The sequence below is a fragment of the Manis pentadactyla genome, chromosome 10 (assembly GCF_030020395.1).
Source record: "Manis pentadactyla isolate mManPen7 chromosome 10, mManPen7.hap1, whole genome shotgun sequence".
NCBI lineage: Eukaryota > Metazoa > Chordata > Mammalia > Pholidota > Manidae > Manis > Manis pentadactyla.
In genome coordinates, this window is record NC_080028.1 from 63,912,316 (window position 1) to 63,926,765 (window position 14,450).

Below are 14,450 nucleotides of genomic sequence, written 5' to 3' on the forward strand. Positions count from 1 at the left end.
TTTTCTTCTTCCCTTTTTTTTTTTTTCAAAAGGAGACATGATGTTTTACAGCATTAACAGTTTTGAAAGGTCCTACATTTCCAGTGAACAGAGCTCTTTTGTGAAAAGGCCTCTGAAAAGCAGCATTATTCAGGCGAAAATGCATCAAAGCAATGTGAGTTAAAAAGAGAAAAGTTTGCTGATGTAGAGATTGGAGGGCAGCATGTGCTGACAGGTGCAATTATAGCCAAATAATTGAATCTTATAAGAGAGATTTGGTGAGATAAGGCAGTAGTTGTAGACTAGCATTGGAAACATGCTCAAAATTAGATCCTCAGGGTCCAGCTTTGGATAACACAACCAAGGTAGGGAGCACGAACTACTTTACATGCAGGACATAATAGCTATTGAACTTTGTAAAACAGGGAGAAATAGTGTGATTTCAGTCTGACAGAGCTTAATTGACACAAAGGTTGGAGGGAAGGCTCAGCCTTTTCTCACACTCCCAGGGGTCTGGAACCTCTTTCCGCCCCTAAGAGTCATATTCAACTGGCTTCTAAGCCCTTAGGTCTCAACGAAGCTACAGAGTATGTCAACTTTTCAAAGTTAATTAGTTGCTTTTATTAGGAACAGTAAAACCCTGTCTTTGCTGTCTGACTGAAGGTCTTCCAGACACTTCCGTTTCCTTTGTCCACATGATGTGTCTTAGCCAGAGACACTGAGGTAAAGAACCCAATTGGGTGGTTATTTCTGAGACTCTTCCACCCAAGACATGAAAAATGATGTAACCCTGTTTCTGGTCTTGAAAATATAGGTGCTTATGGAGAATACAAGTAATGACTCTGTAGCGTCTTACTATGCTGATAGACAGTGACTGCCATGGGGGCATGAGGACTAAATAATATGGATGAATGTTGAAACCACAATGCTGTTCATGTGACACCTTCATAAAATTACATATCAATGATACTTCAACAAAAGAAAAGTATTATTCTGAAGTAAGTTTTAAAGAAAAAGCAACATTTAGGTGCTTGAAGCCACGGCTCAATGAGAAGTAGGGTTACTGTACATACTATGTCTACACTTGGTCAGGGATCTGAGCAGCTGCTCCTTCTCAGGGTCTCTGTGTGGGGACGGGGCTGAGAAGGGGGCCCCAGCTAGCGAGACATAGTGTGATCATGGCACTTATAACTGGGGAAAGGGCATCCCCAGCATTCCATTAACAATTCTGTTAGATAGCTTGCTTCAGGCTTTCATTCTTTTTTAGAGAAACTTTATTGCTCTTTAAAAATGGATAACCTTGTGCTTTAAAGTTTGAAGAGGTATATGTAAGTATAGGCTTCAATATTTTAGAACTGAGTAAATTCCCTCACTGGTTGATCAAAAATACAAAATAGGCTTTGGTATTCACACATTTAATATTTGAGATTTCTGATTAAATAAGGAGGTACCCTGGAAGTCCATGACCTAATAATTGTGATTCAGGGAGGTATCACTTTGAACAAGGTACGCTTAGAGCTTGGGGCTCAGAGCTAGTCACTTACCTAGTCCCTGAGCCTAAGCAACCATCAGTTCTCTAACCATGATCTCATATACATTTTGTCTGAAAAATTAAATACAACAATGGTACAAGGGGTCCACAAACACCTTAGAGTATATACCCTACTGGGAATTTCAAGGATTTATTTCATTTCAAAAGATCCTCAGTCTGTCTTCAAAAATGATTTATTCTAGTATTCCCTATTTAAGGGAAAAATAAAGATGACAGAAACTTGTAATTGAAACACCTTAATTTGAAAAATTATTAATTTCTAAAATGTTGGTACAAGATACATTTTTACTAAAATCAAGGGTTTTAGTCAGTATAAGAAATCTAAACTAATATAATGCTTAAGTCCAGTTATTCATACTTAAACAAAAAGTAAACCAAATACTAAAGGTTTAAGACAAAATACCACATTTGAAGCAGTTCTGAAGAAATGTTCATGATGCACAGTCCTGCTAAGAGAATAGTCTATAGCAGTTCAACCCACTTGTGCATTGTCCCACAGCAATAGAAGAGGGCGTAGGATGAATTTAAACAGTACCCAACAAACACTTCATTGTATTTGCTTCGTACGTTTTTTTTTAGAACTGCATCTAGAATCCTTTTTCTGCTTGAAAATAGGTGAATTCAAGAAACACAAATCTTTGAAAGGGTCCTCTCGTCTCAGTTTTGAGGTGAGTGTGGGCTCCTTATAGTTCACACTGGCTGCATACCTACACGTAGGCAGAGACACTGGGCTGTCTTTATTCTTTTTTGGAGAAAGAGAAAGTTTTCTGATCCTCGACACAGGATACAGGGGACATTTGTGATATCCTTCAGACTAAGATGAGGTGACTGGTGAGTTTCAGGTAACGTGCTGGTAGGAGGTTTTGTTGGCTGAGAACCCTCTCTCTCTTTTTCATCCCTATGTTTGGTTGCTCTTTTAGATTGAGGCCTGGTGACTGGGCTTCTGTCTGATTCTCTGGTGATATCTTGACTGTACTTGCAAGTGAGCAAATACAGATCACCAGAATCATCTCCCGAACCACTCGATTCACAGGTGCTCACTTCAGATTCATTGTTGTTGTCTTCCATTTTAGAATTGTTGTTCATTTTTTGTCGGAAAGGGGTGAGATGAACACCCTCTTCCAAATTAAAATTGTAAGCATCACTGGAAGTGACAGATTTAGCTAACTTTTTTTTGGAAACACTTTTCTTATTTTCACTTTTGCTGCCTTTATACTTTGAAACAGATTTCAACTTTGTCCTTTTGCTAGCTTTTCTTTTCTCTTTTTGCATTCTTCCTTGTGCATATCTATGCTTACTTTTTTTTATTAAGGTATGATAGATTTACACTCTTATAAAGGTTTCACATGTAAAAACAATGTGGTTACTACAGTTACCCATATTATCAAGTCCCCACCCATACTCCAATGCAGTCACTGTCCATGAGTGCAGCAAGATGCCACAGATCCACTATGCCCTATCTCTGTGCTACACTGTTCTCCCCGTGATCCCCCACACCATGTGTACTAAACATACTACTCCTCAATCCCCTTCTCCCTCCATCCCCACCCGCCCTCCCACACCCCTCCCCTTTGGTAACCGCTAGTTCATTCTTGGAGTCTCTGAGTCTGCTGCTATTTTGTTCCTTCAGTTTTGCTTCGTCGTTATACTCCACAAATGAGGGAAATCATTTGGCATTTGTCTTTCTCCACCTGGCTTATTTCACTGAGCATAATGTTCTCCAGCTCCATCCATGTTGTTGCAAATGGTAGAATTTGTTTCTTTCTTATGGCGGAATAGTATTCCATTGTGTATATGTACCACATCTTCTTTATCCATTCATCTACTGATGGGCACTTAGGTTGCTTCCATATCTTGGCTATTGTAAAAAGTGCTACAATAAACATAGGGGTACATATGTCTTTTTGAATCTGAGAAGTTGTATTCTTTGGGTAAATTCCAAGGAGTGGGATTCACCGGTCAAATGGTATTTCTATTTCTGGTTTTTTGAGGACCCTCCATATTGCTTTCCACAATGGTTAAACTAGCTTACATTCCCACCAGCACTGTAGGAGGGTTCCCCTTTCTCCACATCCTTACCAGCATTTGTTGTTCTTGGTCTTTTTGATGCTGGCCATCCTAACTGGTGTGAGGTGATATCTCATTGTGGTTTTATTTGCATTTCCTTGATGATTAGGGATGAGGAGCATCTTTTCATGTGTCTGTTAGCCATCTGAATTTCTTCTTTGGAAAACTGTCTCTTCATATCCTCTGCCCATTTTTAAATCAGGTTATTTGCTTTTTGGGTGTTGAGGCATGTAAGTTCTTTATATATTTTGTATGTCAACCGTTTATTGAATATGTCATTTCCAAATATATTCTCCCATACTGTAGGATGCCTTTTTGTTCTGTTGATGGTCTCCTTTGCTGTACAGAAACTTTTTAGTTTGATGTAGTCCCATGAGTTCATTTTTTGCTTTTGTTTCCCTTTCTCCAGGAGATGCATTCAGGAAGAAGTTGCTCATGCTTATATTCAGGAGATTTTTGCCTATATTGTCCTCTGAGAGTTTTATGGTTTCATGACTTACATTCTAGTCTTTGATCCATTTCAAATTTACTTTTGGGTATGGTATGGGGTTAAACAATAATCCACTCTCATTCTCTTGCATGTAGCCGTCCAATTTTGCCAACACCAGCTGTTGAAGAGGCTGTCATTTCCCCATTGTATGTCCATGGCTCCTTTATCATATATTAATTGACCATATATGGTTGGGTTTATATCAGGGCTCTCTAGTCTGTTCCATTGCTCTATGGGTCTGTTCTTGTGCCAGTACCAAACTGTCTTGGTTAGTGTGGCTTTGTAGTAGAGCTTGAAGTTGGGGAGTGTAATTCCCCCTGCTTGATTCTTCCTTCTCAGGATAGCTTTGGCTATTCGAGGTCTTTTGTGGTTCCATATGAATTTTAGGATAATTTTGTCTAGTTCGTTGAAGAATGCTGTTGGTATTTTGATAGGAATTGCATTGAATCTATAGATTGCTCAGAGCTAGTCACTTACCGAGTCCCTACTCGGGGTCCAGCTTTGGATAACACAACCAAGGTAGGGAGCATGAACTACTTTACATGCAGGACATAATAGCTATTGAACTTTGTAAAACAGGGAGAAATAGTGTGATTTCAGCCTGACAGAGCTTAATTGACACAAAGGTTGGAGGGAAGGCTTAATTCTTCCTACCTATGAGCATGGGATGTGTTTCTATTTATTGGTATCTTCTTTAATTTCTCTCATGAGTGTCTTGTAGTTTTCAGAGTATAGGTCTTTCACTTCCTTGGTTAGGTTTATTCCTAGGTATTTTATTTTTTTTGATGCAATTGTGAATGGAGTTGTTTTCCTGATTTCTCTCTCTGCTAGTTCATTGTTAGTGTATAGGAATGCCACAGATTTCTGTGTATTAATTTCGTATCCTTCAACTTTGCTGAATTCAGATATTAGATTTAATAGTTTTGGAGTGGATTCTTTAGGGTTTTTTATGTACCATATTATGTCATCTGCAAACAGTGACAGTTTAACTTCTTCCTTGCCAATCTGGATGCTTTTTATTTCTTTGTGTTGTCTGATTGCCATGGCTAGGACCTCCAGTGCTATGTTGAATGACAGTGGGGAAAGTGGGCATCCTTGTCTTGTTCCCAATCTTAAAGGAAAAGCTTTCAGTTTCTTGCTGTTAAGTATGATGTTGGCTGTGGGTTTGTCATGTATGGCCTTTATTATGTTGAGGTACTTGCCCTCTATACCCATTTTGTTGAGAGCTTTTATCATGAATGGATGTTGAATTTTGTCAAATGCTTTTTCACCATCTATGGAAATGATCATATAGTTTTTGTCCTTCTTTTGTTGATGTGGTGGATGATGTTGATGGATTTTCGAATGTTGTACCATCCTTGCATCCCTGGGATAAATCCCACTTGATCATGATGGATGATCTTTTTGACATATTTTTGACTTTGGTTTGCTAATATTTTGTTGAGTATTTTTGCATCTATGTTCATCAGGGATATTGGTCTGTAATTTTCTTATTTTGTGGTGTCTTTGCCTGGTTTTTGGTATTAGAGCGATGCTGGCCTCATAGAATGAGTTTGGAAGTATTCCCTGTTCTTCTACTCTTTGGAAAACTTTAAGGAGGATGGGTATTAGGTCTTCACTAAATGTTTGATAAAATTCAATGGTGAAGCCATCTGGTCCGGCAGTTTTGTTCTTATGTAGGTTTTTGATCCCCAGTTCAATTTTGTTGCTGGTAATAGGTCTGTTCAGATTTTCTGTTTCTTCTTTGGTCAGCCCTGGAAGGTTGTATTTTTCTAGAAAGCTGTCCATTTCTTCTAGGTTATCCAGTTTGTTAGCATATAATTTTTCATAGTGTTCTCTAATAATTCTTTGTATTTCTGTGGTGTCCGTAGTGATTTTTCCTTTCTCATTTCAGATTCTGTTTATGTGTGTAGACTCTCTTTTTTTCTTAATAAGTCTGGCTAGGGACTTATCTATTTGTTTATTTTTTCAAAGAACCAGCTCTTGCTTTCATTGATTCTTTCTATTGTTTTATTCTTCTTGATTTTATTTATTTCTGCTCTAATCTTTATTATGTCCCTCCTTCTATTCATTTTGGGTCTTATTTGTTCTTCCTTTTCTAGAGTCATTAATTGTGAGTTTAGATTGCTTATATGGGATTGTTCTTCTTTCCTGAGGTAGGCCTGTATTGCAATATACTTTCCTCTTAGCACGGCCTTGGCTGCATCCCACAGATTTTGTGGTGTTGAATTATTGTTGTCATTTGTCTCCATATATTGCTTGATCTCTGTTTTTATTTGGTCATTGTTACATTGGTTATTCAGGAGCATGTTGTAAAGCCTCCATGTGTTTGTGGGATTTTTCATTTTCTTTGCATAATTTATTTCTAGTTTCATACCTTTGTGGTCTGAGAATGTGGGAGGTACAATTTCAATCTTTCTGAATTTACTGAGGCTCTTTTTGTCTCCTAGTTTATGATCTATTCTTGAAAATGTTCCATGTGCACTTGAGAAGAATGTGTATTCTTCTCTGTTTGAGTGTAGAGTTCTGTAGATGTCTGTTAGGTCCATCTATTCTAGTGTGTTGTTCAGTGCCTCTGTGTCCTTACTTATCTTCTGTCTGGTTGATCTGTCCTTCAGAGTGAGTGGAATGTTGAAGTCTCCTAGAATGAATGCATTGCATTCTATTTCCCCTTTTAATTCAGTTAGTATTTGTTTCACATATGTATGTGCTCCTGTGTTGGGAGCATAGATATTTATAATGGTTATATCTTCTTGTTGGATTGACTCCTTTATCATTATGTAATGTCCTCTTTGTCTCTTGTGACTGTTTTTGTTTTGAAGTCTATTTTGTCTGATACAAGTACTGCAACTCCTGCTTTTTCCCTCTATTAGTTGCATGACATATCATTTTCCATCCCTTCACTTTTAGTCTGTGTATGTCTTTGGGTTTAAAGTGAGTCTCTTGTAAGCAGCATATAGATGGGTCTTGTTTTTTAATCCATTCAGTGACTCTATGTCTTTTGATTGGTGCATTCAGTCCATTTACATTTAGGGTGATTATCAATAGGTATGTACTTATTGCCATTTCAGGCTTTAGATTCGTGGTTACCAAAGGTTCAAGGTTAACTTCCTTACTATCTAAGAGTCTAACTTAACTCACTTAGTATGCTATTACAAACAAAATCTAAATGTTCTTTTCTTTTTCTCCTCCTTTTCCTTCTTCCTCCATTCTTTATATATTAGGTATCATATTCTGTACTGTTTGTCTATCCCTTGATTGACTTTGGGGATAGTTAATTTGATTTTGCATTTGCTTAGTAATTAGCTGTCCTACTTTCTTTAGTGTGGTTTTTATTTCCTCTGGTGACAGCTATTAAACCTTAGGAACACTTCCATCTATAGCAGTCCCTCCAAAAGAGACTGTAGAGATGGTTTGTGGGAGGTAAATTCTCTCAGCTTTTGCTTATCTGGAAATTGTTTAATCCCTCCTTCAAATTTAAATGATTATCTTGCTGGATAAGGTAATCTTGGTTCCAGGTCCTTCTGCTTCATGGCATTAAATACATCATGCCACTCCCTTCTGGCCTGTAAGGTTTCTGCTGAGAAGTCTGATGTTAGCCTGGTGGGCTTTCCTTTGTATGTGATCTTATTTCTCTCTCTGGCTGCTTTTAGTAGTCTGTCCTTATCCTTGATCTTTGCCATTTTAATTACTAAATGTCTTGGTGTTGTCTTCCATGGGTCCCTTGTGTTGGGAGATCTGTGGATCTCCATGGCCTGAGAGACTATCTCCTTCCCCACACTGGGGAAGTTTTCAGCAACTAACTCCTCAAAGACACTTTGTATACCTTTGTCTCTCATTTTTTCTCCTGGAATCCCTATAATGTGAATTTGTTCCATTTGGATTGGTCACACAGTTCTCTCAATCTTCTTTCATTCTTAGATATCCTTTTTTCTCTCTGTGCCTCAGCTTCTTTGTATTCCTCTTCTCTGGTTTCTATTTCATTTATCGTCTCTGCCACCATATCCAACCTGCTTTTAATACCCTCCATTGTGCTCTTCAATGATTGGATCTCCGACTGGAATTCATTCCTGAGTTCTTGAATATCTTTCCGTACCTCCATTAGCATGTTAATGATTTTTATTTTTAACTTCCTTTCAGGAAGAGTCACAAGATCCATGTCATTTGAATCTTTCTTGGGAGTTGTATTAGTAATTTTACTCTGAACCAGTTACCTTTGGTGTTTCATATTTGTATATGGCGCCCTCTAGTGTCCAGAAGCTCTACTCTCTGGAGCTGCTCAGCCCCTGAAGCAATGTCAGGGGTCGCAGGGGAGCAGTATTGATGCCTGGGGGGAGGAAAGAGCTGTTTCCTGCTTCCCGGCTGCTATGCCTGCCTCCACTGCCTGAACCAGTGGGCCGAGCACACAGGTATAAGCTTTTGTCCCAGAGCAGCCAGATATGGATCCCTGCTTTCCACAAGTGGCTGGAATCCCAGTCTCCCCAGGAACTCTACCTGTCCCAGCTTTCCAACCCCATAATCATGAGAGTATGATGAAAGCACGATGAAATGTAGGTTTGTGCTCCCAGAGCAGATCTCCGGAGCTAGGTATTTAGCAGTCCTAGGCCTCTACTCCCTGCCTGCTCAGTTTCTCTTCCTCCCACCAGTGAGCTGGGGTGAGGGAAGGGCTTGGGTCCTGCTGGGCCACTGCTTTGGTACCTTACCCTGTTCCATGAGGTCTGCTCTTTTCTCCAGGTGTATGCAGTCTGGCGCCGTCCTCTTTCCTGTTGCTTTCTCAGGGTTAGTTGTATTATTATATTTTCATTTTATATGTGGTTTTAGGAGGAAGCCTCTGTCTTGCCTCTCATGCCGCCATCTTTTTCTATGCTTACTTTTAATTTGCTCAGATTTATCATCTGAAATGTCTTCTTTGGTTTTAGTAGATTTTTCTGGATGAATCAGCTTTGATGACAAGTTAATTTGTTTCTTGTTCCATTGAGAAACATTTTGTTCTACATTTTCAGGTATGTGCATGTTTACTAGTGGGTCTTTAAATCTAGTTCTTTCCAATTCAAAAGACTGCTTTGACAAATGACTGATTTCAAGATCATCTAAGTTATTGAATTGACATAAATCATTGAAATGATTAGCAGTGAAGAAGTGTTGGTGATTATCTGGCATGGAGCAGCTATAAAAGACTTTTGTTTGTGAATCTCTGCCAAGTTTTTATTCCTTTTCTCTTTCATTCATTTCTTTGTCTTCAAGACTATCTGGAAAGGACCTTTTAAGGCACCTTTCCTTGGCCATCTTTTGCCTTGGGCCCCACTTCTGCCACAGCTGTACCCTGCTCCTTACATCCCACGGCTCTGTGAGGGTTCCGCCGTGCGCCCCGTGCTCGGGCCCCCAAGGCCTGAGGCACGGTCTCTGCTCGCCTGCCGACAACTGCAGCCACGTTCGAAATTCTCACCAGGCTTTCATTCTTAATGAAACAGTACACCTTATGCTGCTTGCTGTATTGTATGATTTTCTTTCAATTTTATGATTTCTTTTATCCTCTTCTATGTATAGTTGGATTACCTTGACATTGTAATGTTGTTAAAGGGTCTTAAGTTGGCTGTGAGTGACAGGTTTCTAATAATGACGCCTTAACTTGAAATCCAGGAGATAGCTCCTTTTCTGCCAGGGAGAATTGACTCATTAATGTCTGGGATCACTAGTATTTTTCTTTTTAGCTGCTCACTTTTCACTTTCCCTTACCCCTATAAGCTTTTGGACTCCATCAGTAGGTAGGTAGGTAGATAGAAGACAATCTTCTGCTGCAGCTTCAAGTATTTCATAAACTCAAGAGTAAATCCAGTCTTGCACCAAGAATTCACCACCACTGTAGCCATAACTGTCTCATTCTCACATGATGAAGCATTTAGCACAGTGCCTGGCCTATAGTAAGCATTCAATAGGTGTTGGCCATACAGTAATTATTATTTTAGTTACACACCACGAGCTCATACCTGCCATCTCTAGTATTTCCCTGGAGATGGATGTCTAGTCTCATTTTGGAATTACCGTTGTCATATTTTCTGCCTGGAACAGTAGGGGTGTTTCAGTATTTATATCATAGGCTCTAATGTGGGATTCAGATTTCTCCAGCGTTGGTCATTTGATCCTAAGTCCCACATCAGTGCTGACTGGATGGCCTTTTGAAAAACTGATCACAGGAGTGAGGGTCCCACTCCCAGCATTTAACCGAATCAAATGCATGTGGAGGAGTAATCTGCTACCTAGTGAACTTTCTTTTACTACTTTTCATTATCCCCCAGTGTTATGGTGTCATTTTAGTGGAATTTATCTTGGGCAGCTCAAAATTCCATCATCACATTTAGCTTTAGTTTGGTGTTTGGGGTGCTCGAGGCCTGTTGGGGGAGGTCCTAACATCATCTGTTAGGACAGCAGATCTCGCTCCACCCCGGTTGTGTCTTTTTATCACCCTGAGAACTTTTTTAAAACTACAGATGCTCAGGTCTATCCCAGAGAGTCTTATTGAATTGGTCTCAAGTAGGGCTCAGTCAATGGTATTTTTAAAAAGTCTCCTCAAGTAATTTGGAGGATTGACGACCACTGAGTGGCAGGAAAAGACTTAGGACGTACTGACTGCATTTTTACTTGTGCTAACCTGACTGGTTCAATTCTCTCTCCACAACGTAAGCATGTCCCCTGCCTCACCCCTTCGTGTGTCCTCTGCTTCTGCAAGTTCAAACAACAGAGCAGAAAGAACAGAGCTTTAGGTCAGAGAAATTTGATTTCAAATCTTGTCTGTGTCTTGTAAATGGTATGATCTTGGAAAGATGCTTACATTTACCAAATTCAGTTTCCCATTTATCTAATGGAAATAATAGGACTTCCATGTAGATGAAGATCAAGTTACTCATGTGATATGGAAACACTGAGTGCCGTACCAAGCTTGTAATAGGGCCTCAGGATATCTAGCAGTCTTTCTTTTTCACCCCCTTCTGTCTTCAGCTTCTTCATAGGTAAAATAAGGGGCTTGGAAAACATTTAAATTACCCCTATGCCCTAAAATCCAAAGAGTCGGATTCTCTGCCTTAAACGATGTGGTTGGAGAGTAACTGTCACATATTCTTTCCCACAGATTCAGTTTATGTGCAAAAAGAAAGCTATTGGCACACAGTTGACATGGAATGAATTTGGAGTTTCTTTTAGTATTGTGTTCACATGTTGTCATTTGGTGGCCCTTTCAACCTGACACATCTATGAAGTGGCTGGCCACGGTTGGGGATGTGGTTTGAGTTGTGGAAACAAGATTTTCTGATTGAGTAATGCCATCCATTTATTGTGGGCATCAATCTTGTGCCCTTGACCACCACTCATTTGCTTCAACTGCACAGCCATCCAACTTACTTTATACTCATAATAATGGTGGTAGCACCTGGCATTTATGTTATAGCACCTATCTGAAGTGATACACTTCAGAGCCACCCAGGTGAAATCAGGAGACGTCTTTCAACTACTACCTGGCTAGTTAGTTTTTGTCAAGAAAATCAAATATTGCTGCCTCTTGATCCATTCCCAGAGAATTACAGTATATTTCATCCCAATAGAGCTTGGTATCAGAGACCCATTTGTGATTCATGACAATGACTCAGGAAGGCATCTGCCTTGCTTCTTTGGGGCACATATCTGCTTTTGCCTGGGCATCTGGTTCTGAATGGAAGCTCAGGTGAACGGGAGAGGGTCTAAGCTTCTATTGTTTCCTAGTTTAGGGTAACAAAAGTTGAGGACTGGGAGAGTCTTCCAATGTGCAGACTCAAGGGAGTTGCTTGTGTTATAGGCAGATAAATTGTCTATGGGAAGAGGCATTTTGATGATGACACTATGATCCTCTGCTGTTTGCTGGTGCCTGCAAAGTGTAACATGGGATGCAGTGCAATTTTAGGGTTAAGAGCAAGAGTTTAGAAATCATGACAGACTGGATTTAAATTTTGGCTTTATCACTACTTATAGCAAGAGTCAGCAAACTGTTTCTGTAAAGGGCCAGTTGGCAAATATTGTAGGCTTTGCAGGCCGTATGGTGTTAGTCACAACTACTCAGTTCTGCTGTTTTGGTCAAAAGGAGACATAGACGATACATAAATGAATTGGCATGGCTCTGTTCCAATAAAACTTTATTTACAGAAACAGGTAGTGGGCCAGATGTTGCTTGCGGTCGTAGTTCGCCCACCCCTGATCTATAGGATCTTGCACTAATAAGTTACTTTAATTATCTAAGTTTCTTTTGAAGATTTAAAGAGATAATGTATTTAATAGAACACCATATTCTTGGCATGTGGTAAAGCACTTGAAAATAGTAGTTGCTATTATTTATTAAAAATACTGTATATCCTATAATTAAAATGCCACTGATTTTAAGGTGCATCTGGATTTTAGAGATTAAAATGTGATAAAAAGACTTAGAATTAATGAAATTTAGTAATATCAATTAATTATAGTAATGAGGTTATATGTAGGATTTTAAGTCTTACTCTACCAGTGGTAGTTTAAAGCTTCTTGCATAACATTTCTTTGTGATGTTTGTGTTGTCAGAGACACATGTCATGAACTCTTGGGACACGTTCCACTACTTGCGGATCCTAAGTTTGCTCAGTTTTCACAAGAAATAGGCCTGGCATCTCTGGGAGCATCAGATGAAGATGTTCAGAAACTAGCCACAGTGAGTTCGTTTTCAACTTTTTGTCCATTTCCAACATTGATGTCCATTTATAAGGTACAGAAGGCTTTAGAGATACTATGAATTATAAGGCAAACATTCTGGAGAGGGCATGGTGACTTTACCTTTTCCCATGTTGTGTTCCTTAAGCACAATGTGTTCTTTGCTTATTAACCGTCAAAATATTTGTATTTTATCCTTCCTATTCAGGGATTGGCTAGATGGCAATATTTTAGGCTTGCAGGTCATAAGATCTCTGTCACAACCATTCGACTCAGCCAGTGTGGTGCAAAAGCAGCCACAGATGACATGTAAATTAATGAATGTGGCTGTGTTCCAATAAAAATTTATTTATAAAATCTGGCTGGGGGCCAAATTTGGCCTGTGTGCTGAAATTTGCTGGCTCTTATTCTAGGTCAACGTTTATTTCCTGGAGACACTAGTAATAGTGAGAAGTATGCATTTATGGAAAGGAGGGGTGGTACTTGGGGCTAACTATAGTTAATTGATATGGGTGTGAGAAGACATAGCTGGAGTAGCAATAATACAGTCTAAACAAGGATTGTAAGTGCAAGAGCAGAAAAAGGGTTAATGGGTAATATGGTCTCAGTACAGGTCTTCTCAAAACAAGCAATGTGAGAGGTGAGGTGTAATGTTGGTGGCTACTGTTTAAGACACTGAAGAGCCAGATTAGGTGAGCTTGTTTGCCCTACCTTAGCTACATCTCAAAGTCCCAGGGTTAAAAAGAGCAGGTTTAGCAAACTCACTTACAGGGGCCAGTCTGTCAGCCTAAATGAGCAAAGATACCGGGAGAAGGAAAAATCAGAACCTAAGTTGTGTGTATTTGACACAGATACACACTGATGGCTTATTAGGAATGCAGGAATATCTTCACTCCTGCCAGGAAATGAGTTTTCTCCTAGATTTCTTAAGACACACAGTCCTTCCTTTCTGCATATTTTTTGTTTCCTGCATTTGAGAGAGTTATAGGAATTGAGAAATATTTTTCTGCTCAAAGAGAAACAGCTGAGCAAACACCACACTGCTGGTGTCAGTGCGGGGGTGGGCAGGGGTCAGCGGGGACCTCAGTGAGCTTGGGAGAGCCTGCCTCACTCCGCAGGAGGCTGGACCTCAGCTCCCACTCACGGCTGCCATGGACATGCATGGCCTTTGTTTTGCCAGATCTCCAAATTTTTAAGAAACTGGACATCTAGATTTCTAAATGGAATTTAATGATTTAAAATTTTTGGCTCATAAAAGAAATTGCACCATTATAAGATGAAGAACGAATATTCATAGATGGAATCAGGATCTTGACTTCAGTTTGTAACCTCTGCCCAACAAATTGTAGTTCATGTATATTGGTTACCTATTACTGTGTAACAGGTAATCCCAAAACTTAGCAGCTTAAAATGATGAATATTTATTATCTCATAGTTTCTGTATTTGGAGGATTCAGGAGCAGCTCAGCTGAGAAGCTGTGGCTCAGTGACTGCCCTGGGGTTGCCGTCAAGATGTGGGCTGGCCTGCAGTTGTCTGAAGTTGTGGGAATTGCTCCTCAGGCGGCTCATTCAAGGGGCTGCTGGCAACTGGCTTCCTCCAGAGCAAGTAATGAGACAGAGAGGGAGACAGAAACAGAGAGAGAGGGGGAGGGAGGGAGG

At 39.7% G+C, this 14,450-nt stretch overlaps 1 protein-coding gene and 1 pseudogene across 1 annotated transcript in view; one reads left to right on the plus strand and one right to left on the minus strand.

The window, feature by feature from the left end:
- Nucleotides 1-14,450, plus strand: part of TPH2 (tryptophan hydroxylase 2) — a 110,496-nt gene that overhangs the window by 54,591 nt on the left and 41,455 nt on the right. Inside the window, exon 8 of the mRNA XM_036930817.2 lies at nt 12,666-12,792. Coding sequence (XP_036786712.1) covers nt 12,666-12,792 — 127 coding nt within the window. The remainder of the gene's footprint in view (nt 1-12,665; nt 12,793-14,450) is intronic.
- LOC118934896 (shugoshin 1-like) lies at nt 2,079-9,248 on the minus strand (annotated as a pseudogene).